We start from the raw sequence: 26,488 nt of genomic DNA on the forward strand, positions 1-26,488 counted from the left end.
CTTTATAGTTCCTTAAATACAATGTAATCAGTTATATGCTCCCTTTCCAGGAAGGCCCTTGCAAAAATGAATGAAGGAGATGAATTTGGGAAAAGAAAAAGCTATTGTAAATTTTTAGTATTTATTACAAAACTAAAAGAAATACAGGATGAATTATTCAGAAAGCTCTCTGAGAATACCGAGTAGTTCTAGAAATTAATTTTTCTCAAAAATCCCAGTTGCTGATGTCTAATTGATTAACCCTTAAAATAAATATATGCAGTAAGAAAACCTGTTAATACCATCTCTCAAATGGGAAAGCACACAGGGCTCCCAAGCACTTTGCCTGGTGGGCTGTGAGTCAGTGGCAGAGCTGGGGCAGCACAGGGGCTCCTGGCCCCACCATCCCTGCCAAAGGGGAGCTGACCATCCCCGTGGTGAGGAGCAGGAAATGACTATGGCATTTTGCATACCTTGGGTGAATCAACCATTTTGTTTTTATTCAACACTTTCCTTATCTGTAGCTTTCCTAACCAACAGCAAAGTGCTGGGATCCCCAGTGCATGACACGCACGTAGTGTCCTTGTCTGCATGAGACTGCCTCTCTGCTAACTGCAGTGAACGAGTCCCTCTTCTCGCTCTGAGGATGAGATAAGTTGATGGAGCGAGGTCTTTAACGGAGTGCGGAGACATTTTAAGATCTCACAAAACATGGGCCAGGCTACCAGAAGAGGAATTCTGCCGCACAGAAACTGTGCTCCCTGAAGCTTGTTGCATGCAAAAAAGAATTCATCTTACCTTAAGTATTTTTAATTAAAAGGCACGGCAATTCTACCCCAACTTGTCTTCCAATACAAGTTCAAGCAGGACACTTAAAAGCAAATAACAAGCAAAAAGAGAGTAACAAGAGAAGAGCCTGAACAGCTGTATTCAACACTTTGACCAAAGTCGAGGCTCAAATATACTCAAAGAGGTTTGAGTGGGAAGTTGTTAAAGTATTCTCCAATAGTGAAAACTTCTGGTAAGTGTGGATTTAATCTAAAAAGATGCTACCTTCCACTTGTTCAGAATACTTCTCTCTTTTTTTTTATTTTTTTTTTTTTTTAAAAAACAGCAAGTATTTCATTTATTCCATATCCTAGTTTAGTTATACCAATTAATAGGACAGAGTATCCCATTCTTCCAAGTACATGCCTTGGCACAGCAAGGACTATTCTGCATTCAGCAACATGCATCATTTCCGGCAGTCCAGCTCCAGGAATAGAAAACCAAGGAAAGCAAGACAGCCAGATAAACAAATCATTCAGATATCTGAAAACCCTGGAGATATTTTAGCTATTGTCGTTTTACACCTAAGCTCCTTTGAGGCATTCTGACAGTGCCAAATGCAGATGAAAATAAAGAATTAATGGGCTTCTCGGAAGTAAAAAGAATTCACAGAATTATGCTCATAGGCAAACAATCCAGAGACTAAATCCTGCAGAGGACATTTTTGCCTGCACTGAACATCACCCTATTCAACCTAGTACACTGTGACTGTTGACTGCACTACAATTGTTCAACGCTCAATGACGCACCTCATTGAGGATTATTAGTTGTGTTGTCTGCAAATTCTTCAGTATTTCATAGCTCTGATGCTGCTTCTTACCATTTGCAGTCATCTGCACCAGCAAAACTTAAGTGTAAACTTCTACCAAACTCATATCACAGCATTTTACATGCAGCACAGGAGATAAGACTGTCAGCTCTCATTCAAAATATTTCCTTTCAAAAGACAAAGAGTAACAGAGGTATCAAAATGACAGAAAAATTACCTGCTAAAGACTGCATATTAGAGTAACATCTCTGGAACCAGTTAACCTTAGCTGTGACGGTCCTGCAAAGAAATCTAGGCAGGAAAGTTCTTCCAACCCAATGGAGTTGGGCCAAATATAAAATCATCCTCCCCTCAAAAATCCAACAACAAACAAACCCTCTTTACTGCAGATAATATTCCTCCCCTACTTTCCCATAATAACTCAGAAAGCCAAATCAAGGAGGACAGATGCAAGCCTGAGCTATAAAATCCAGATTTCATTTCCTATCACTCCCCTCCCCCAGGAGCTCAGGGGTGTTTAGATTCTGGGCTGTGGTTTAAGTCCATCTGTGCTCGTCAAGTATAAACATCTTCATTGAAACCAGACTCATCCTGCACAGCCATTCATTTAGTGAGCTCATCTGTGAGAGACACGGACTGGCACATTTCTATGACAACCAAGGGGGGGGGGGTGGGGAAAGTAGCAGCTTGACAGAAATTAAACAGCTTTTTAAAGCCTCTCTATTGTTCCTGAGGCTGCTTTCTCTACCTCTAGCATCTATAGTTATCTTGGATATACTGCCCAGAACATCAACTCTCCCTAAAATGGTCCTCCTTCCATAGGGAAACAGAGGCACATTGTAAGATCTCGATGTGGGGAGGAATGATCAAAAAAAAAAAAAAATCAAAGCAAAGGAAGTACCGTCCTATCCAGTTATCGATTGAATTAGACATAATATACATCCTAAAGAGGCAGTCCAAAGGGGGACCATAAGAGTCTGAACCAGTAAAGGATTCCCAAGAAATTCCTCTCTTCAAGAATGAGCCCAAGTAGCTTGTTGTGTTTTGTTTAGATACCTTGCTGTGGATTAAGAAAAAATAAAAGTACTGTTTTCTCTCCATCAAAACCAATAAAATTCAAAAGCAAATGTCACCACTTGAAAGCCATCGCTCTTTTACTTGCTAGATCTCAATCTGGCTTTTTTGCTTTTATACTAAGTCGTCCTAATTAACAAAAAAAAAAAAAAGTTATGTCAGTGTAACCAGTTCAGGTCAACGTTTTATTTTCCCACCTAGTAAAACCAGATATATCCAACAGGGAAAACAAGACAGCATCTTCTCTTCACAATCATCTCACGTCATGAGACACAAGATGATACAAAAATTGTGCTGTTTTTTCAGCGAAGACATAGCTTCAGCTCAAGCAACTGATACTTTCTTAAAGCACTGCTTATTTAAAAGTCCACACACTAAAGCAATTCAGCACCAGATAAAGCAGCTCTTTCTCTGACATACACTGCCAGTCAACGCAGAATTCACATTGTCCTTATGTTTGTTATCCCATCCCCTCAAATCAGTGTCTGCCAGCTTACACAATTCATTAATTATAAGTAGTTAAGGTTGTTTTTACTAGTATGGTACAGATGCCAAAGCACTCTTAGTGACTCTCAAAAAGAGAGAAAGGTGCTATGAGTAAAAACAATGGAATGGACTCGCAGAATCCAGACATGCCAAGCCACAAATATAATGCCAGAGGAATAATTCTATTTTTTTCACTCCCATTCTCTCCACCTTTCTTTTTTGAGATTTAGTCTCAACCCAGACTTTGCAGGAATAGGCAACCTGCTGGATTTTACGCTAAGACTCCTTGTGTTTGCAATAGCTTGTGTCATGTGACCACAGAAATAATAAATCACAGGAATAAAGAGATTATTTTTTTTAAGTCATAGAAACCTCAAGTGCAACTTTGTCTACTGTGGTCAATTTTTTCTCCTGGCATCATTAAAGGTTTCCCAGCCACATATAGACTGCACCCATCAACTCAATGATTTTCATCTCAACAGTGTTTTGATTTGATCTTTTACTCACAAGTCATTTTGTTTAATTTGCTTCAGACATTTTTCCACACACGATTCAGAGGAGTGATACACTGCCAGGCAAAGTACTGAAATGTTCCCAAAGGCATAGATGAAGGAAAACTCAGTTATTAGTGGATCTAAAAGGTACTTCTTATTACTTAACCAGCTTGCCACAGACAAAGAGCGTAGCTAGCGTATTATGGCTGTTCGTGGTAGGCATGAGCTTGAGTCATGCAACTGAAACCACTGTGACCTCCCAGTGGAATTAGATGCTAGAAGGACAAAAGATGTCCAAGTCCAGCCCTAAGGTCTCATCAATTCTCCCAAAACTCAGGATAGCAGTGGCACATAAGGCCACAGGAAAAGGCACAAAGGCACCTCCTCTCATGATCAGCTCTCCTTGGTCAAGGATCAGATCAAAAGCTGTAAGATACAATCACCTTCTGGAATTCTTCACTCTTAGAAATTCAATCAAGATGCAGGAATCTTGATTTTGACTAATTCCTAGTCAAAAAAGTAAGAAAAGTGCACCTTTTCTTTTTTTTTTTAAACAAGTAGCTATTAAAGAGTTAAACTGTATTTTTCTGTGCAATGTTTCCTATGTCATAAAACTAGTACAGGAATAAAAACTTGGGCTGAAGCAGTGTCTTCAGAGGCCACGTGATAAACTATGGCAAATGCCACAGGACTCATTCTGTACTAGCTCTCACCTGGACCTGCAACGGACAAGACAGTCAGAAATACAGGCACTTGGGGAAAACCAGAATTAGGGTACATCTGATTCTGAAAACTGAGATATCACACACGGCCAGGCTGATTTCCATAAGTGCAGCACATTCCCTTCTCCAGTTTAAATCTGCAAACGGTGGGCTGCATGTTTATTTTCTGCTGCCTACACAATGCATCAGATCTGCCTACTAGGAACACGCTACTATCTGCAGGAATATGTTCCCCAGAGATATGTATGCTCCCATCCACTCCGGAACAGGCAAAGACCACACAGTACCACACTGTATTTCCAGCTCTCTGCAGGGGTATCCTATGCCACGTCCTGTCTCTCGAATATAAAGATATGCCACTTCTGAGACCAATGCAATCATCGCAGATGGTGATCACTTACAAACAGGAAGCATCCATCCTTCTGCTGCACTTCACTGAAGGAACCGGCAGCAAACAGTTCCCTCCTCGTCTCCACTGCTCACTTCTGTGTACTCAGCAGTGCACGTCTTTACACTGCTGTCTCTGTCCCCACAGCTGATAGAATGGCAAGAAAAAATTCAAGCTACGTGGCAATAGGTTCTATACAGGACAATATGCTGGGCAACATATATAACCACATTTTTATAAAAGTTAAGATTTACTCAAAACCAGAAAGCTCCTGATTTTTCTTATACAGATGAGACTTTCAGTTCTCTGATGAGGAAATGAAGTGATGTGACATTAAGCAGCTCATGAATCTCTTCAATTAATGCATTCTGCACAACAGAGACTTCCAGGGAATTATCTGCAACCACAGCAGGGCCTCATTCCTATTGCCGTGTCCCTGAGAATGAGTCACTTCAATTCCCATATTCTTGCTGCAGGCAGAGAGCTAAGGACTATTCCCCATCTTTATTAGTCAGGCAAATGGTTGGAATCAAATGCTGAAACTACTTGCAGAAAACTTTTAACTAGGGTTACCTTATCTTTTGCAGCTATTTGAGCACAGTTACTGTCAGAATAGGGCTGCAACAGCTGAAGAAGCCAACACTGGCACATCACTCTGGGACCCAGATGTCATTTCTGAACATGCCGGCCCTTTCCAGAAAGTCATGGGGAAGTAGAAGGGGGAAGATGAGAGTTTTGAGATAGGTGGTATGCCTTACTGCTCTCCATCATACGAAGGGTCAGGAAGGCCAGCTACACCTGCAACAGGAATCTCCTATGTCACCTAACTCTTTATTTCAATACTTATGCAAATTTTAAAAACATTTATCATTACTAAACTTGTTTGGGGGACATAGGGGTGTGACTGTGGCTGATTTTACACATTATAGGATACTGTAATTTTCATTTAGAAAAAAAAAATTTCCAGAAAAAAAAAAAAAAAACACTGAATCAGTGTTACAAGTGGTCCCAAACTTGAGAAAGCCTTTGCTGAACACAGCTAGTAGTCTGTATGCACTTCATGTGATTTGCAAACTAGAAACACTGGAATTTTAGGCCAGGAGGGTATAATTGACTAATGAGGATTCTCCCTTCCCTCTGGAGGTTTATAGAGGAATAAGATCATGTTCTCCAGGCAAGTTTATATGAAATGATTCATCTCTAGCCAGCTGCAGTCAAGACATCTGCTTGTTTTCATTTCACTACAGGGAGATTTGCCCTCCCCACCCCCCCACCCTTTACCTCCGAAGACGGCCAAGATTATATCCAATCATAAAAAGAAAACTTCGAAAAAGTTTTTTAAACTTTTTCAAAACAATTTGAAAACTAGAACTGAAGTGGTCAGGTAAATTACAGAGGCCACAGATGTTCCTCTGCCCCACTTAAAGCACTAAGAAACATGAAGTGAATACTAGGCTGAGGAAGCCCTATTCAATCAACAGTCTATTGACTTTAACGCAGAGACATCACCTCTGTGTCCTGTGGTTTACATGCAGATCTGGCGAAATACATGAAGGTATTTCTTTGTTTTGAGAATCCCTCACACATTCCATATGGGATCATGCAGACGGTCCTCGTGCGGTCAAATAAAGTTTGTGAACCCATGCCTTTATAGCTTTTCCATATTAATCTGCGCTCTGGGCATATATCCAATTAAAGCCTCATGTATAGATTACTAGGTTACTAACTGGCTTGCATACTTGGGGGGGAGGGAAAATAACAAGCTCATGACTGCATAATTTAACACTGCCTGTGCTTTCACTTTTACATGCACAAGTCTTTTTTAATCTAGTCTTACCATAAATAAAGTTTAATACTGCTTGCTTGAAGAGAAACTCAAGTCTCTACGTGCTGGAACACACAGTAACTAATGCTGAATGCATTTAAAATCACAGAATCATAGAATCCTAGAACATTAACACTAACTCCAGTGCAAAGAAGACAAGGTCTCTTCACAAACAGGCTACAAAAACAGGAAGCAAAGGGGAAAACTTCGCAGTGTTTGGAAACAGCAGAGCATTGTTTGTACAGGCTTTCCTTACAAATGCAAGGAAAAAAAATTGAGTAACATGAAATCTGAGCACAGTGAGAGTCTTAGATCAGACACAAGGGTCTCAAGACAGCAGCTCTCAGAAGATCTCCAGGTACAGACTATACAGGCAGGAAGATGCACAAGTAGGTTTTTTTCCTCCTATTTCTGCTAAGAAAATCCAGGAAGTCAAGAGAGACAGCCTCCCAAACCCTTGACGTTAAAGCTAGATAATGTAACACAACACTGCATCTTTATCTCAGTTAAACCAGGTATGATAAATGAAGAGGCATTAGGAAACACATAATCTACCAAATTTAAAAACATGTCCATTATTTTTAAACCGCTTTCAAAATGGAAGATACAGTGACATAGGCCTCACACGCTGTGAGCTGCCCCAGATGGCCATCTTCATCCCACATCAAGAAGCTGCACCATTGACGACATCCCTTCAAGATGAGTCAAAAAGCTCCAGTCACAAGCAATGCTGCCGTCGCTAACGCGGAGACTTCCCTTTTCAGCTGGAGCACACAGAGCCAATCTCTAACTTGAAGCTGCTTTGTTTAAATTTTTCATATCATCACTTCCTTTCTTTCCCCTCCCCCTTCAAGTCCACTTAGGCCATGCTGTAACACCAGTGAAAACGCACACAGCCTGTATAACATATAGATAATGCGTGTAGTTAGTGCTGCCTCAGTCCTGACTCACACGTGGTCCAAAACCAACCAACCTACACACCAGTACACAGGTTTAAACCAATGGAGGTTCAGTCCTATATTTGGGAAAGCACCAAGGAGGGCTCAGTACTTTCCCATGTCTTCTATCTCCACGAGGGAGCAGCTTTATACACGGTCAACTCCCACGACAGATTTGATTTCACCAGATTTAAAGTACATTAGTCAACCCCAACTCACTGGGGACATTTGAAATAACTTACAATAAATCAGACAAGATTAATTTCAAGAGAGGCAGTGACGTAGCACCAAAAGAAGCGTAAGTTAGTGTTAGGAGACAGGCCATTAGCAATATTTCTCAGTGCCAATAATTTTTTCACCATAAACATGAGAGCAAGAAGACGTTACAGGCTTCAGGCAAATGCTGGGCTCCAAAGGCAAAGTGCTTACCTAGAAGGTGTATGTCAGTATTTAATACCAAAGAGCATGTCTGGTCCTGCACATTTAATTTAATTTCAAGCTTTTCCAGCTTTATTTCCTGTTTCATTCACAGCAATCACAAAAGATGAATTATCTAACCTTAGAAAATATGGTTTCAGTCAGATGAGATATGTTGACTGTGTCCGTACTTTCACCTTCAGCAACAAAGTTCTGTGCCAGCACAAGTTTTACTTTTTTTTTTTTTTTAAGGTCCACATTATTTGGTTGCAAAGTAGATGGGATTTTCAGTGCCAGGACACCACTCAAGCCATTTGCTCCTCTGGGAGAGGAAGAAGAGCCTGATCTGCACCTCTGGATGTCAGGCTACTTCTTAGTTAAAAATTTGAAAACTTTCATCAAAGAAACCAAAAACCACAACCCTGAAGGATCTGAAAGAACCATGAAGAGTTGAAAGGAAAACTAAACAAAGTAATGATTAATAATTTGCACTTGCATAGTATCTTTCATTAACACTCCTCACTTCCATATACCGGATTTCATAACAAAAAGGATTGGAATACTACTTTGAGCCCTTACTACACAGCTGGACTTGCTATTCCTTTTGTACTGAATATGTGAAGAAGCACCAGTCTTTCTGCACTGAAAGAATAATCTGAAGCTCCTCTTCCAATCCCATAATCATGCTACTATAACCTATTTACTAGAAGTAGTAGTTTACAGCAGTTGCACAGATTTTCTTCCAGTTTAACCAATGACTGAACGACATCTGTAACATGATGTTGTTTTCTCTTTCTCCAGACATTCAAATAAACCTCTCTGTTCTATGTTACTGTTGGATACAGAACATGATGCTTCAATGAACGTGATTCATCTTCCACAAAGAATCAACAGGTACTCAAACTATGGGCATTTGAATACTGAGCAGTAAAACAAGGACACGGATGGATCTTGTTCAACACAGTCCATCAGAGTAAACAGAAATATCTTCTGCTGCAAAACTAAATGCTGTTCTTCAAAGAATCACTGGGCCTTTCACAGTTTTGGTCCCCTCCTCCCACCTTCCCTCTCAGAGCCAACATACTAAGTGAACCGCTCAGATGACAGAACACCTTAGCTACAGTCAGAGCATCGTGGAGCCAGAGCACCCAAGGCAGGCACACACTCACAACTCTCCATCACTGACATCCAATGCCCTGCCTGGCACTGTAACAGCCAGGGCAAAGAAATCTCTCATTGTGCAACTACCTTTTCAGGCTGCCAGGAACAACTCAACGCTCAGATCCCCAACTAGAAGCACTGCATAGCTACTGGAAAAAGAATATGCAGAATTGCATCAGCTTACCCCAATGGCTCATAGATCCACTATTTAAAGGTCCACATACCTTCACTATACTACTTTATATAATATTATAAATACAGTATGTTAATTATTAGTATAATTAATATTTATAATAATATCTATTGTACAATTAATGTTTATATACTTATTGATTCATATATAATATAAATTAATAGTCTAAATATAATAACATATAATACTTTCGGTTTCCTACCTTCTCACAGCTTACATTGTAGTAGAGAGAAATGTGGTGTTTTGAGATGCCTCTGCAATCATATTCTTCTCAAGTGATTCCTAAATTTAAGAGCTCAACATCAAGAAGTTTGTATAGCAAATCCAAGGTATGAGGGAGAGAGAACTGCTGATCTTTTTTTCAAAAACAGATCACAACACCCTACTTGTATAGCAATTTTGCAAGATCACTCTCAGCCTGAAAATTCCAGTGCAGTCAAGGTTTCCCTGACTTACTTTCTACTTCTGAAATAAACCTTAACAGCCTCTAAAGCAAAAGAGAAGTGCTTTAGTCAGAAGGGACTATTAGGAGAATATACAAAGCATGCACGCCCCAGAAAGCAAGAGCCTTAAACTGACTGGGACCTGGTTCCCCGACAGGTATTTTCTTTACAGGAAGACTGAAGGGTAGTAAGAGGAGCACGACACCCTCAGCCACGTTCTGCTGTCAGTCACTCCCCCATGCTTCCACTGATTTTTAATGAGCTTTACAACCATTAAGAAAACAAATAGCCACCAAAATTGGGCGGGAAGATGCAGCCTGGCGGCCAAAGCAAGGAAATTTTGTTTCTGCTCCAACTCTTACCAGTGATTTATTGTGAACGTTAGGGCAAAGTACTTCAGTTAATATTATCAGGACATGCTACTGATTATTCTTGGTGTCCAACATAAGACTCTCCAGAGTGAACCATAAACGTATACACTAACCAAGAAGGAACCGCAAATCAACTATGAACCAACAGTAGCCGACATATCTGAAAAGTTTGATCTGCATTTATTTGTCTCTTTGGTTTCCCTATGTATAAAAACACTGACCATAAAGCACTCTGAGACAGCTGAAGCACAGTGACGTTGAAACCCAAGGACTTATGGCATGAAGTCATTATACTGTTATCCAAAAATCATTTTTCTGATAGTTTTAAAGGCCAAAAATAATCCCTCTTCTTTTTGTTCGCAGAAGGTCAAACAGGCATTCATATTTATGGAAAAAACATACACACCCTTAATATTTTGATTTAAAAGTTGGATTCCACTTGGCAAGTATTAGAAAGTTTTTTTTAAAAAGCCGTTTCTATTTTACTATTAATAATGCGCATCCCTGAAAATGGATAACGAAGTCTTATTTTAGGTGTTTGCACAGATAGAGCAAAAACATAGCCTGCTCACAATACGCACTAATTGTATTACAGTAGCAAACAAAAATCTCTGTGGTACAACAGAACCCCATTACAACAGGAACCAGACGTAGTAAGAGACACCTGCCAAGCCCAAAAGCTTATATTCAAATAGCCAAAACAGACAAAGACTGGGAAGAAAGGACCACTGCCATGTGAAAAATAGCAATATCACAGCTTTGCCATTGAGAAATATCTGCTCCATATTGTTTGAAATGTACTGCTGGGAACACACCATGGGTATCTTCGGGGGGGGGGGGGGCGGGGAGTTTTCTTTTAAAAATTATCCAAACTGCAATTGCCTAATTTTGCTCAGTCAGATGTTAATTGTCTACACACAAATAAAGAATTAGGTGATTTTTTTCTTTACAAAATTCTTGCCTTACCTTTGGGTTAGCATCACCAAAAAATATCATCCATAAAACATGCATAGACAACTGTACACACACTTCAAAAATATGTACAAATGATTTGCAAGAGAAAAAAAGTATTATTTCTGATTATCACATGCAAAGACAGTGTCTCTTTAGGCCTAAGAAAAATATTATATAAAATATAAAATAATTATATTTGGGAATACAATTATGTAGTCTCAAAAAAACCCCTGATTTAGCTTAATCTTAGCTTTCTTCAGGCAACATTTATTGTACCGCATGCTGTGCCTTTGTAAACAAAATCTTACAAAACCTAAATCCATTTCTGTGTGCTGTAAGATTTGAGTTAAACATATTTCAAAAGGAGAAAAACATTTTACTTTATTCAGCATTTCTTTAAGCACTGGAAATCCAAGAAGCAAAAGCCCTTTAGTGAGAGTTCCAAGCATTCGACATCCCCATTCTTAATATCATGAAATTAGAGATCTGGAGTTTGAGAAGCATTGGATATTCATTTTTTATTCATCTATTTTGAAGCCCTGGTTATCACTCTTCTCTTCAATGTGAAAGCAATTTTTCCTTTTAAATTTTTCATCCAATGAGAAAATCATTCAATCTCTCGGTCACAGAAACAAGATCTTTAAGGAAACTGCAGCATACTTCAAAAAGTGCAAGAGCTCTTACCCCTGAAACGAGTGGTAATTCTGAGCAGACAAGGGAGAGAGACACTTCAAGGGCCCATAAAAGGCTTATACCATTTTAAACCTCACACTTTGCCACTGCCTCCAAAGTGAAAATTGCTACTGATGCAAATATCAAGCAAGATGACAGCAGAAGCAGCAGCACTGTCTGCCTACACCTCTGAGAAACCGAGGGCAGCTGCCCCTGTAGAGGATTCACCCTCATGAAAGCTTCAGCCAGGAGCATGTACCACAGCAATATTTTAGCAAATTTCAAGACCAAATGGGGGAAAAGAGATCGATTTGCAGCGAGCAGCATTTTTTTTAATAAACCTCTATTGTACAGGGAGGAGAGGCAGGAGGGAGCCAGTGCACATCCCATGGAGCAGCACTGGCAGTTGGTAGGACCTTTCCCGGAGCCCTGAAGGAGAAGGGCGCGCACCCCAGTGCAGCCTGACCCGGGGCCGCTCAGCAAGCTACATCGCATTTCCCTGCGCCAATTGCTCAACACTTGCAAGTGATCACCTGCAAGACACTGGCTTGCTCTCCTCCCACAGCACCTTGACTGTTCAGCTAGGGGGATGCGAATTTAACAAAAAAAAACAGCAAACCACACTGCCCTGGCAGTAATTACATTTGCTGCTCCACCACAACTTTACTGAATAATTAAACATTAATACACTGCAGCAAATCGCATGCAATTCCCCAGCTTTGCAGGATATGAAGGTGCAGAGGAAGCACTTCATCCCATGGTCTATCACGTCTTGAAGACGTTCACTGCTGTCCTTGCCAGGGCTTTCAGACTGTGGTGAGCAGTCCGCCTTTGTTTCTCTGTCCTCAGCCTAGGTCTTCCCATAGAAGAAAGTGATGTCGCAAACTAACTTTCCACCAGGACAGTGCTGTCTAAATGTTGGCATAAAATGGGTGAAATAACAACAGCTTCTACACTGGTTCTGTCTAACAGGGTAATTTCCAGCAAGCCTCTTGCTCAAGGAGGAGCCACTCATCCTAGTGCAGGCTGCTCAACACCTCAAGGTCGGCCAACCAAAGAAAAAAAGTGGGGCTCTGTTTTGCAGAGAGCTGTACAAACCTAAGAGTAGGGTCAGCCATCTCTCCCAACCAGCAGCCAACCTGAAAGCTGCACGGTGATCTTCCGCCAAACCTTTCTGACTTTCTGAACAGCACATCCTGCCATTCATGTTACAAGCAATGAATGGTAATCCCCCTCCTCAAATTACCCGACTGATTTCAACAGAGCGAGACCAAGAATGTACGTGACCGAGTGTACTTCCAGTTCCGATTTTAGTCATCGCAACTTGACAAGTTTCTTGAGCTCAATTAGTAACAGGCACACATCTAGCAGACACGCTCAAATCCAGAAAAAAACAGATGCCTTTTTTCCCTGAGTTTCTCAAAAAAAGGAAGAAGACTTAAAATTATTTAAAAACATACTGAAGACTCAGATTACGGTAGAAGGAAATAGACTTCACTATAAACTCATGCCCTGGACCCACAGTCTGCAACATGGCATGTTACCTGCTTTTGTATTTCCCACTCTATTGGCCCTGTCCCATCAGTCATGGGACAGTCCTAGAGGCAAAGTCAAGGAATCACTTTAAGTACTGGAAATGCCAGTACTAGTAACATCAAATGTCCACAAACCCTAAAATAAGACACCCCCCCTCCAAAACCTAGACAGTATTGTTAAATTATCCTAATTTTTAAGCCTATTAAGTGAAAGCCTTTTAATTTAGCATCTGGTTCTGACTTCTTCATGTTTTCCTCCACAACCACAAGACTAAAACTTCACTCACCATTGACGTGTTTGGTTATAATGTATGCTTTTCAATTGTCTTTTCCCTTTCCTGGTATTGCCCCTGCATTCTTAAATATTGTGCAAAACAGGAAAATTTTACGCAATGATTTAATAATACATTGTTTTTGGCAGCAATTCCAGCCTGCCATGTTTCCCTCTCTCTTCTTCCTCAACAGCCTGGCGGACTATACGCTGAAACAGATCAGTTCCCTGATCCAGTTAAAAGACAACAAATCTGCAAAAGGATCAAATAGAGAAAGCGTTCCCCAGTCAGTTCACACCGATTTTCTCAACTTGACCCTGCAAACCGTTAAGCGCGTACAAAAGACAGATTGACGCAGTGTGGCACAAATGCAGAAATGAACGGCGCAGGCCAGGACTACCTAAGACACCACTACTGCCAATGACACTGCATCATCATGCTGGGCGAAAAAGTCATTTTACTGAGTCCACATACCTGCACAAGCGGTCTATATGGATCAGACATGCTAAAGTATCAATCCTCTTCAAACACATGATTGTTTATGGAATTAAGCACTACATATCTATAAACACATGCAGATGCAAAACAAAACTGATGCAACCAGCCCTGCTCAAAACACTAATAAACAAGCCACAATCTACCCATGGAACCCACAATCTAATTACTTCTAAAAACTCCAAAAGGCTTGAACTATTTGAGGTAGGTCTCTTCTTTCATAAATCCTATGTGGGGAGATGAGTAAAACCCTCTTAGTCCAGCCATGCTTACTAACATAAAAGGAAATGAGAGAAGCCATTTTATTGTATCATGTTAAAACTCACCTGCTTTTTAGGAACTTCAAAAGTACAAACAAATTATATGCAATAAATTAAACGGTTCCAAAAAATCACTCCTCTACGTACTAAGCCTACCATCTTTTTCCCCAAAAAATGTCCTTCAGTGTACACAGTTCTGTCAACGATTTTGGTTGGACCAAGGCTTCAGCCTCTCTTTTCCCACTCTAGCTAACAACACAAACCTAAGCTTGCAAACTGGTACATCAATGCAGACGGGACTCTCAGCCTAGCCTTTCACCTCTGAAAAACTAAACGTCCTTCTTGTGTTTCACAGAATCACAGAACTGTAAAACGGGTTGGGTCAGAAAGGGCTTTTAAGGATCATGTAGTCCAACTGCCCCACCATAGGCAGGACATCTTTCACGAGGATAAGGGTGCTCAAAGTCCCATCCAACCTGACCTTGAACGCTGCCAATGATGGGGCATCCACGACTTCTCTCATCCTTTCCTAGAAGGACCACACCTCAACTTCGATGACCTAGCAGACTCTTCCCATCACTAGTTACGATGTTCCACGACAACAAAATACCAATGATCTCACAGGTCTGTGACGGCCCAGCCCTGTGAGGGATGCTGAGCTCCTCCAGTCCGTGCTGCGATGTAGGACCAGGTCCCTGCTGAGGACCAGAGGCAATTTACAAGCTTCCTCTAGGGGACTATTACCACCTCGCAGTGGCTAGCACCACACCTTTACTCCCCAGCCAGAACGAAAAATGAGGCAGAAGTATTTCTGAGTATCCTTTTTATTTATGCTCCCAAACATGTAAAATTTACTGGCTGGGTGTTAACACTAATAGCCTTAAGAGCTCTCACTCTATCAATGAATATAGCTTCTGTTTTCATATTTTATATAAGCTCTGTGACATATAAACACATACCTTAACACTACTGACTTATAAGTATGCTTTTTAACCACTGTAGGAACTATATATTCAAAGGTATGTTTGATAGGCATTAAACAACTTTAAAGAAATATCATTGTAGGTTTTCTTATACCGAGCTAGAAACTAATATAGCAATAAAATAAGTTTGTCACAGCAGAGCAAAATTCCAATAAATCCCCGAGTCTTCAGAAAAATTTAGGTTTTGTTAATGCTGGTGCATGCCTGCCTTCACTTCTGAAACAGAATCTCAATTTCAACAGCACAGATAACATGGTGCAATTTGTTCTCAATTTGCAGAGAATTCTAAATTATCATGGGTTGTATGCAAATTACGAGATTCAATGCTCTTTCTGATGAGCTTGAAGAAAATACCTGATAGACAGCAACAGGGTAACCCAGAATAGCAAAACCACGTACACCCAAAACTCATAGGTACCACTTCTTGTAAATGAAAACAATTCTCTGCAATAGTAAACAATAAGAAATATTATTTTTAAACAGTAATTTACCGTTCCATTGTTATAACAGATCAAAAAAATTATCTTAAATTTGTTATTTATGTGTTCATACTTATTTATACACATAATGATGATAGCAGGCCCATCAAGCTAGTTCTAAGTCACCTCCGTAAATCCCCATCACTAGCACAAGACTTTAGGACAGCAGTTGGTTTACCAGAGTGTTCACTTTACTTGTTACAATTATTATTATAGCTAATTCATAATCATTCTGTTTGGAATCTGGATAATGCTACAATATTCCTTTTCCAGGAAAGCTTAAAAAAAATTCTTCTTATGAGATTGTTTTGAAACTTCTGAGCTCTGCATAATACTTCCCACTTGAGCTAATTGTTTTTCAAGGGAAATTTAATTTTAAAAAGTGTGTTTTTCTAACTAATGGGAACCTGCGCTAAAGTAAACAATGAGTCTGACTTGATAGGCCTTTTTGCTCTATCTTTACCAAAAGAAGGAAGGAAAGACATGTAATAGCATGCTGAAACACATGCAGTAGCAGAATTGTTGAATTTTAAAAAACAATTAGAAGACAATTTTCTACTCCACTTCTCCTATTTGAAACAGATCATCCTGCCCTGCCTCATTTAATATTAATTGAGTATGTTCTTGTCTCTAGAAGAAATATAAATGCAGCTCCCTAATCCACTTACATTCTTGCTTCAAATATATTTCTGTTTAGCTAGCTTGTCAATAAACTATTGTCCTCATACATCACTTTTGTACAGAAAAAAAGTTTAAGAGACACTCAAATCTTTCTAGGATTGTCACCAGCTTTGAATATAACATTACATGACAATCAACTTACCTGCCAAGGAGAAGCCAAGAAATGTGAAATGGGCATGAAAAGCCAAAGTTTCCACCTCCTTGAGGGATATTAATGAGTAACTTCATGGTTTCAATTATGTCTTATCTTCTCAGATGGGAATTAGAGAGGTCATCCCTAGCCAGCAGAAATGAACTGCTTATTTATTCTTTCCTTGACTGCTGCACATACATATGCATCACAAGTCTTTCTTGCAAGCCAGTACTTTAAAACTCATTGTCCTGAACATCTACTCCCAACTAATGCAAGGAAAAAAATGAAAGAGAAAAGCAGGGCAAAGACATGAGAGAGACAAGGCAGAAGGATATTAAAGGCACAGAAGTTTGGTTATGGTGGCTACCTATAAACTACTTAAAATCAAATTTTAACATTTCTGCCCAAGTTAGCCACAGGTTTATTCTTCACACACACACACAAAAAATATCACACAAGGAATATTAAATTGGATTTTATTTCTGTCTTTGTTTTTACTATCACTGCCCTTCAAGCTGTGCAAGGACAGATCTCACTGAAGAAAAAAAAATTAGTAAGGGCACTACGTTGAGTTGGTAGGTGTTTATAAAATAAACATTATTCCTCCCATGGGGCAGAAAGTCAGATTCATCCCCAGGCAGGCCATTGTCTGGCAAACAAAGTTTGTAAGTATCAAAATTTCCCACTGGGACTTTAGCTTTTACATTTTTTTAAAAAAATTAATAATATTACAGATCTCTATATACTTTCACCAAAAAACCTCAACCAGAATGAAAGCCTGGACAGGATGCGAATGAAACTGTAATGGTGAAACTGCTATGTTTAAGCCATTCTTTGAGAACTGAGAACCATGAAGCAAAGAATGGAGACACATGTAAATCAGATAAAGTCCCAACACCTACAGTTATGGGTCTCTCCACTCCACAAGCTAATACCTTTCCATTTGTTAACTGAGCACACATACCAATTCAGAATACAGTTATTATTCTGTTTTGATGAACATGGACTTACTTTAATTGAAACAGTCGCTTGTGATAATGTCAGAAAAAGCACTTTGTAGAGAACATCATTTTTACTCCCTAAATTTTCCTAAGATGGCCTAACAATTGTTCCCTTGCATTGTCGCATAGTGCTTCTGCCACGAAAAGCTATCTTGTCAGCACAAAACATGTAACTGCCTAATTAAACAACGGAAGTAGTTACCTCTTGCAAAAAACCGGTAGGTAGGGTCTCAATATTCAGACTTATATGTAGGCACACACGGTGTCTACCCATGGAAAAAACTGCGGATGAATAATCCATACGTAAACTAATGTTAACTGCTATATTGCAGCCTGGGCATTGACAAGTCAGAGCTTGTGGGGAGATGACTTTAATTCAAATATATGTCTCAAGTGACAATAAAAATGATAGAAAGTGCCTAGAATCAACAAATAACTTATCCACTGCACTCAGGGACGTAATTTGCCAGATCTGGATTTAGCTGTCATTACAACTTTTGCTTTCAAATGCAAAACAGAGTGATCTTATTCTCCTGTTCAATTTTATTCATGTTATATAGAATGCAGCAAAACTCGTCATGCCAGAGGATTTGCAAAGGGATGATGTGAAGATTAATTAGTGGCTGCTCATAAAGCACCCTGCCTGTGGAAAGCCCCATGCGTAAAAATGACCTTGTTATCAAAGTTGTTGAGTGCTGCCAATGCTCACTTTCAATGGACAGTATGGATATTTTTCTACAGCTCTTGAAAACCAAATTAGTTGCATTTAAATATCTACCTATGGTTTAGGGAGGTTTTGGCATTGTGCCTGCACCCCACTTCCATAGGGGTGGGGGTTAAACTACCAGGTATTTTGCTTAGATCACCTCTTTTCAGCTTAAAAAGAATAATAAGAAAAAGAAAAAAAAAAAGACTAAATTCTAAGTAATCGAAGTACCATAAAACCAATGTCTGGAAGGCACGTTCAGGCAACAAGTGAACGTGGATCTTATCCTAGTGCCCTAATTACTCGCTGGAAACCAAAGACACTACCTGAAATAATAATGCACAGATATTTCTGCGAACAACGGTATTTACTTGCTGAGTTAGTGCTGGGAAAAAATGATAAGGCGCAAGACCAAGCACAAAGAGCGCTGCTTAACAAAATGGAGCCTGCAACAGTATGTACAATGTTTTAGTATCTTCTTGCTATTTATATACATAAAATAATTAGGAACGAGAACACCTCAACATTAATTAAAGCACAACCCCGTAGGGCTTTAGAAATTTTTTCAGAGATGGTTTCTTTGGTGACAGCTTTGCCATCGAGCAGAGTTTGACGTCTCCTGTACAAATACAACTTCGTGCCTAGTATTGCCACATCGCAGAGATTAACGTCTGAAGCGCAATCATGCCTCTCTCTACCAGTATCCTTCTCCTCTGCCCAGAAATAATCGGCTATGGATACTGCCAGGAAAACGCCTCACGTCCACCAATATTCAACTTCCCCCTCTACGCTGACAGTATCTTAATACAATGAAGAACTGCAAAAACTCCTCGTGCTCATGTCTTTCAGGGTTTTTCTCCAGCAGTGCTCGACCGAGTCTTCCTTCTCCCTTTACACAGTAGTTCTCTCAAAGACAGAAAAATATTCCCTTGGAAACATCCTCGACAGCCCGGTAGAAACAGTAAGCAGAGATGTCATTGTGGCATAAAAAAAGCGCTCCGTGAGAACAGGCAGCTGGCCTACCTGAAGGTTAAAGTAGCTCCCACTGAAAACCTGCTGTGAATGCTCCACAGCAAAGCGTGATGCAGGAGAGGCATTTACACACGCTATGCCTCTGCCTACCCAAGTGTGAAAAAATCCAACCTCTGAGCACAGCACAGACTGGATGAAAACCATTTAAATACACCATTAACAGAAATCTACACAAAAGCCAATCCACCCTCTCATATCACGAGTGTCCTATAGGAAGGCCAGAATGAAGCCATTGAGAAAAATGAGAGGTTTACGTATAAATCAAAAAAAGGACGCGATTGAAGTACTGAACGATTAAAAAAAAATCAGTGTGAAGCATGCTTTGTGAGCTGTGTTAATCGCTATTAGACAAAATTTTGGTGTAGTCACATCACATACGATACGAACATTCAAATATTACTGGCCATGAAATTTTAAGCTGGACATGTAAATACAAATCGTATTTTTAAAGACTGCATCCGTCTATTGTACATCCTTTGTACTGCTGATATCACCACCTTGCATTTTTCTCTTGCATCATTTTCCATCAGGAAGAAAACCCTGAAGGAATCTCCATATTTTACCATCACATTGCCTCTGTCTGGGCAGGGTATGTGACCGCCAAATCAGAGCCCCAAAACCAGGCCTAAAACAAAGCAGAGCAAAGACCGTGCAAACCCCGAGCCTTCGCTATCGAATTAAAAGCATCCTCCACCTCCCTCACCTCCCAACTTGGCCAACGTGCCAGCAGATATCTGCCGACTTTGCGTTCGGATTGACGCGGCTCAGGGTGGCGATTTCATGTCGGTGTCGTGTTGGGAGGGGAGGAATTAAAAAAAGAAACACTAAGAAACGGAGAGAAAAAAAAAAAGGCAATAATAGAGGAAAACTAGACTTGCTTGAAAAAAACACCGAAACTGCAATACCCCTAGGATTACAAAGAAGGGGGAAAAAAATAAAATCCCGGCAGGCACTCCGGGATTCACCCCAGCCCCCCGGGGCCCCCTCGGGGGTCCCCCCCACGGGCGGCGCGGCGGCACAGCCCTCCCCCCCACCCCGGGCCCCGCAGCGGCGGCGGCTCCGTCCCCGCAGATGCCCCGCGGGACGGGGAAGCCGCCGTGGCCGTGGCCGCCCCCCGCGGCGGTGGCGGTGGGCCCGGCCGGGCTCTTACCGTGGCCGAGGCGACGCTGTTGTCCGCCAGGGTCAAGTGGTGCGGCTCCCACCGCCGCAGGAACTTGGAGGTGAGGATCTTGCTCAGAAACGTCCGGGGGTGCCGGATGACACACACCTGGATGTCCCCCTCCTGCAGCAGCTTGTACCTCATGCCGTTGCAGTGGAGCAGGGCTCTCCGGCACGGCGCGGCACCCATTTTATTCCCCTCGGGAGCGGACATCTCGCCCAGCAGCGGCTTGCTCTCCTCGGTCTGCCTGCGGTCGGAGCCGCCGGTGCGATCCATGGCAGCCCCGCGGGTCGGGGGTGGCGCTCGGCGGCGGCCGCCCGGGGAGACCGGTCTCTACGGGCGGTAGAGACGGGTATAACCAAATAAAAATTAAAAAAAAAAATCCAACCCCACGCGGCGGATTTAAAAAAAAAAGGAAACAAGCTGAAGGGGGGGAGAAAAAACCTGTCAGGGAAGATGGGGGAAGGGATTGAACCGCACCGGAGCGGGGGGGAGATGGGGGGAAAAGGGAAGCGATAAAAATCCTTATTCAAACTTCAAAATCCGCCCCCGGCGGGTCCCCCTCGCGGCTCTCAGAGCGCCGCGTCCATGCTCCCGGGCGGGCGCCGGCCGAGCGGAGGGTCGGCTCCCGGCGGGGGCGGCAGACAAAAGCCGGTGGCGGCAGTGGGGGCTCCCGAGGGCTGCGGGGTGTCCGGCCGCGGTTCCTTCCTTCCCCCCGGGGCGTGTGCGCGAGAGCGTGCGGCGGCGGGCGCGCGTGTGCATGTATGTGGGTGCGTGTGTGCGTCCGTGGGTGCGGGGGTGTGTGTGTGTGTGTGTGTGTGTGTGTGTGTGTGTGTGTGTGGGGCGTGTGTGTGTATGTGTGTGTGTGTGCGTCCACGCGCGCCGCCGCCGCGGGAGGAGGAGGCGGCGAAAGGAGCGAGCGTTGCCGACAGCCTCTCGCCGGCGCGGCTCCGGCGGCAGCCGATTGGTTCCGAGCGGAGGGTCATGTGCCGCCCCTCCCTGACGTCAATGGCCGCGGAGGCGCTGAGGGGCAGCGGTGTGGTCGGGCGAGGTGCGCGGGAAGCGCCGCGCGCGCGGCCGTTGCGCTCCTCCCCTTCCCGCCGCTTCTCCTCAGAGGGGGCCGCGTTCCCCCCATCCCGTCTCCCTTCAGACTCGTCCCTCGGCGGGGCGACGAGGCTGAAGGGAGACGAGGCCGGCGGCGCCGCCCGGGATGAGCTGGAGGTGTGCGGGCACACCTGCCGTCAGCCCCCCCTCCGCCATGAGGGGGAAAACGTGATGAAAAGGGATTGGGGGGGGGGGGGGGCGCGTAGTGTAGTAAGTCTCCCTGGATTTCCTCCTGACAGGAATTTCTCCTGACAGTAGCCCGGCGCAGGGCGGAGGGTGGGTGGCTGCCTCTTCCCGTGGGGACGAGGGAGAAGGGGAGCAGTGACAGCGTGTTGCAGGTCTTCATTTTGGCGTTAAACTCTTGTGCAACCACTGCACAAAACGGCGAGGGAAGCCCCAAGCCTAATTGCTGTCACTTCAGTGGCTCCCACTGGTGTTCCTTTTCCTCTGGCTTTATGGGGGACTGGGAACTGCCACGCTCCCCTTCATAGCACGGGAATGGCAGGGCTTGATGTGCGAGCCCGGGAAGAATGGCACCTTGCTAGTACGGTGCTGAGCGGGATGTTGAGTGTCCTCTCATCATCCATGAAGTAGAACGAACAATTGTTTACCAAAAAACCAAACCCTAATGAAAAAATGGACTCCCTTCTAAGACCCCTAAACCACTTAATGGCTCAGTAATGCTGCGTGCAATATGGGTGCCAAGTCAAGAGAAATGGTACCATTTATACCTGCTTTTTTCTGAGCAATGTAAAAGATAGTGGTAGAACTCAGATCACATTTCCAGCCTCCTCATTTGAACACCAGGTTTGGACCAACAAAAAAAATTACATTTCATATAATGTGTGCACATGCCATTAAACTGTGGAACTCATCTCAGCGGGTATTGCCAAGGTCCAGAATTTAGAAGGAATTTACAGGGCTGTTTTACTTGATGCTAGCAAAACATTCAGAGAAAGTATAAACCTTCATGCTTAAAAGTTTAAGCTCGTCTTTAGTTGAGTGAGGTTGGGAAAGACATGATGTGCTTTGTGACGAGCCGATTATTTCACAGCATGTACCTGCTGCTGGGTTTCTGGCGGCGTCTCCTAATGCAATAGTTCTCAAATGAGAGGTCACGATGCCAAGTGAGGTGCCAGCAGTTATGAGCACAGTTGTGAGCCCGCCCAAGAGAAAGCTATTTCATCTGATACGTTCTCATCACGAGTCGCACCGATTATCTGCTGGAGAGGCGAGCTGCAACTGGAAGGGTTTGGGAGCTTTTGCCATAAAGCCTTTTGTAGTGGCTGCTGTCAAAGACAATAGATGACTGGCTGGACCACAATTACTGCAAGCGTGTCCATCACGTGTGTTATTATAGAGCTGTTGTGTTGAAATAGGCTTGCATTTGACAGGAGAATTGCTGTTTAAACACTTTCAGGAGGGAAGGTTTTTGTAACCTATCAATTACTAGCAAATTCGAGGAATGCTTTTGTTGCATGTTAGCATCAAAATAATTTCTATAAAAGCTAGGAAGTCTCTGGAGTACTCCTAAGTACCAGTTTATAGAATGATGCACAGAATTACGCAATTTGGCTAAGATTAGAAGAAAGACATTCATTTAATGACATGAATAATACAACCAACAGGAAGAGAAAAATCTCTTTTATAGAGGTTCAAATTGTCAGTATCTCATAGCCCTGGTAATTACTTACCTCCTGAACTTAAACAAACTGACTGGTCATTATTCGCTAAACATTACAGGCAGTTCCCACAGAGCTTTGTATACATATACTGCTAGGGGTGAGTGACGCACACATTTACACTGAAATAAAACCAGGTCTACTCATACCTGTAAATATGTGTGGATCTGCAATAAAAATAATAATTTTTTTTAAAAAAAAAAAAAGGTTTGCAAACAAAATTTTAAAAGGACAGCTTTGTTTAGATGTAAGCCTTTTACTGCAGGACCTGTCTGTTTCTAGGAGTCCCTAGGGTGCCTGGTACAAGGGAGAGCTGTTCTTGTTTGACCCGAGGCACTGTTCTGGTACGAACAATAATAGTGTCGATAGTAGGACTAGTCGCCTATACTTGCCTGCACCAACACTTCCCTCAGCAAGAACCACAACCAGTGTGACTATTTTGGTGGAAGTTTGTGCAAACTAGCCACCTGCTCAAACCACTGCTTTAAATCTACCGTAACTGTCATCTCCAAGAGCTGCTTGCCAATGGGAGGACGATATGTAGAGAGTCTGGTGTTTTTAAGTGTATTTCCTGCCAAATTAGAGCAGATGTTTTCCACTCGTGTTCCACAGAAGGTAGCAAAAAAAATCAAGGCTGGTCTATATCGGTCAACCCACAAATTATGTGAAAGGGACCAAGCCTCCGCTGGAAATCCACTGTTCAAAAGTGCTGAAATCCACTGAGATATTGCAAAAGCATAGCGCATCAGGCAGCACCACTGCTCGCAACCCTGTCAAGAACGGAGGTCCAAATCCTCCGAGGAGCTCTGCAGTTGCAGCTCACACTGAATCCACACTCTCAGGCTGCAGGTGTTCTCTCTGAAGCAAACTCAGCACAGAACGATAAGATCAAGGTATGAAATCTCACATTGCCTGCCAGAATGGGGCAACCAAAAGCTCTGTCTAGACAAGTGAAATTGAAACATGCTGCTTGCCGAAACGCACGTTAGCCATCCAAGCTGCAGTAAATGGCTGGTATGTGACCCAAGGCTGAAGATGTTACAACTAACACCCCTTCTCCTGTCCGTTACAAATGACACCGAGCAGAAGTTGGATGAATTGCATCCCTGGCTTCGTGTTGGTCCAGACTTCCTCTCCCGGCTCCATGCAGACCAACAGACAGCTCAGGTATACATGCTCGGCAGCATTTCAAGGTGATGTTTGGGGATTGCTGTACATTTTGGTTTTCCCCCCAGAATCTAATTTTTATGAGCAAATCCAATCAGAAGTTTATCGTCAAAGTGGGATATAATTGGTCATTCATATAATAAACTCTGAGCAAATAATTCATAATAAATAGCACAGCAGTGAAAATGTACCTCTAGCTACTCACAAGGTGCTTATAGGCATGCTATCAGGTTTGAATAATTCAAGAATTTGTGAGGTTTTCTATGAAATACTTGAGTGCTAGAACAGAAATGCAGGCTTTGGAAATGAAAACTGGGTAGTTTATTTATTATTGTTGATATGACTACTGAGTAGAAGATCTTTTAAGTCAGGGCCTGCAGGTACAGGTCAAATTTGAAGGGGAAAAGGGAGAGTCAGAAACTTGTCCTACTCTGCAGAAATATCAGTGCAATTGGACCAAAATGAGAGTGGGACAGGTGGGGAAGCAGGCAGAGGGTAAGATGTTTCCTCCAGAAGAGAGGTCAGTGGCAGGAGGATAATTCAGATCCACCTGCCAGTCCTGCACCCTGCTCCCGAGCTCTGCCCTTTCATTTGCACTTCTTCGATCTTGCACTTTTTTATTATTCACTGCCGTTTCATAGTAGGTTTCGTAAAGAGAAGCATCACTTACGGAAAGACACCGTAGCCTGGAAAACTGGGATATCCCCACTGTGCAGCATAAGACAGACTTCTGGGTAAGCAACAGAGGAATAGATTGCGATATTTTTCCCCCTCCAATCAAATTCAGTTGTGAGCTGTAATATTCAGAATACTCATCTGCTCCATTATATACCTGTAAAACCAGGAAGGCCCATAAACACAATCATTTGCAAATTCCAGCTGGGACTCCAATCTTAAGGAAAAACACTTTTCATGCATTTCCAGCATTTGGTCTCTTGCCTGTCTACACTCCCTCCATCAGGTGTTCTGCAGAGGTCACTCCCGGGTGCCAGAACAGAAGCACTGTCCTGAGGTACCTTCTTAAGCTTGGTAACACCCACTTACAACCATGTGTTAAAACAAAAACAATGTGATGTTCTGAAGGCAAAGATGACGGCAATTTGTTAGTAGTGCTCAGTGCCAATAACACAGGTTGCATAGCAGCGGGGGGCTTGGAAAACCCATGAGAAAACACTTGAGATGCTAAAACCTCTGCAGGAAAAAAAAACGTTGCCTAAAGGCACGTTGCCTGAGAGTAAACCCCTGCAGAGGCATTGTGTGACAAGCTCCGTGAGGGAGTTACGGAGCAGCTGGAGCAGCCGTGGCAAGGGCCAGATACAAATATTGAGGTGCCTCAACAGGGGATGCACCTAGCAGGGGAAGAAGCACTGTCTCCCCAGGGGCTTTGCTGGATTTGTAGCACACTTTCAGAGGGAAACAGGAAAACGGAAAAGATAAATCCTTACTCCACCTTTGAATTAGTACTGATTTATTTTACAGTATCTGTTACTGTATTGACAGATGTTTTGGCAAACTCTTTCCCCAGTCAAAGAAAGAGGGAAGAAATCTCCTTTTATTGTCTCACTGAAATTTTCTGTTGGAGGCTGTAGGGCCCTACCACATTCCTGCTTTCTGTAAAAAACCCCCGCTGCTCTTGTCTGCTGAACATGTCCCTCATAGTTGTCTGTACAGAGGTGTGAAATACAGTTTTTGCAAGCAGAGAAGCAAGCACCAGGAATTCCCAACTTGTACTCAATATCCGTTTAGACTCTTACACAGCAGCTGTCCCTCTCATCTTTGAATCCTCGATGCATATTAGAGATAATGGAGCTTTCTTCCCTTATTCACAGAGGTGCTGCGTTGATTATGGAATTCATTAGTCAATGCTTGCGAATTGCCACTGTTGACTCAGAGCAAATTCCTGCTATCAGACTCACTAGTCAGCTCATTTTCATAACAGTGCTGTATTGTTAAAAAATACTTTAAATCCATTCTTTGGTGAAACAGGGGAATACAACACATTCAAGCAAACATATAAAACATAAAAGAGATACTGTATCAATAATGCTAGAAGTCCTGCATCTGAAGTTTAACTCAATCAGCATG

General features: G+C 42.4%; 1 protein-coding gene across 2 annotated transcripts in view; it reads right to left on the bottom strand.

Annotated features, from left to right (window-relative positions):
* CMIP (c-Maf inducing protein) overlaps positions 1 to 21,342 on the bottom strand; it is a 136,473-nt gene extending 115,131 nt beyond the window's left edge. The window contains exon 1 of one of the 2 annotated variants that reach the window (XM_075101296.1): positions 20,442 to 21,342. In XM_075101296.1, coding sequence (XP_074957397.1) covers positions 20,442 to 20,726 — 285 coding nt within the window. In that variant the 5' untranslated portion in view covers positions 20,727 to 21,342. The remainder of the gene's footprint in view (positions 1 to 20,441) is intronic. The other variant, XM_075101295.1, reaches the window with a different exon arrangement.
* Between the last annotated feature and the right edge of the window lie 5,146 nt (positions 21,343 to 26,488).

This window comes from Phalacrocorax aristotelis, chromosome 8 (genome assembly GCF_949628215.1).
Source record: "Phalacrocorax aristotelis chromosome 8, bGulAri2.1, whole genome shotgun sequence".
In the NCBI taxonomy this organism is placed as follows: Eukaryota; Metazoa; Chordata; class Aves; order Suliformes; family Phalacrocoracidae; genus Phalacrocorax; species Phalacrocorax aristotelis.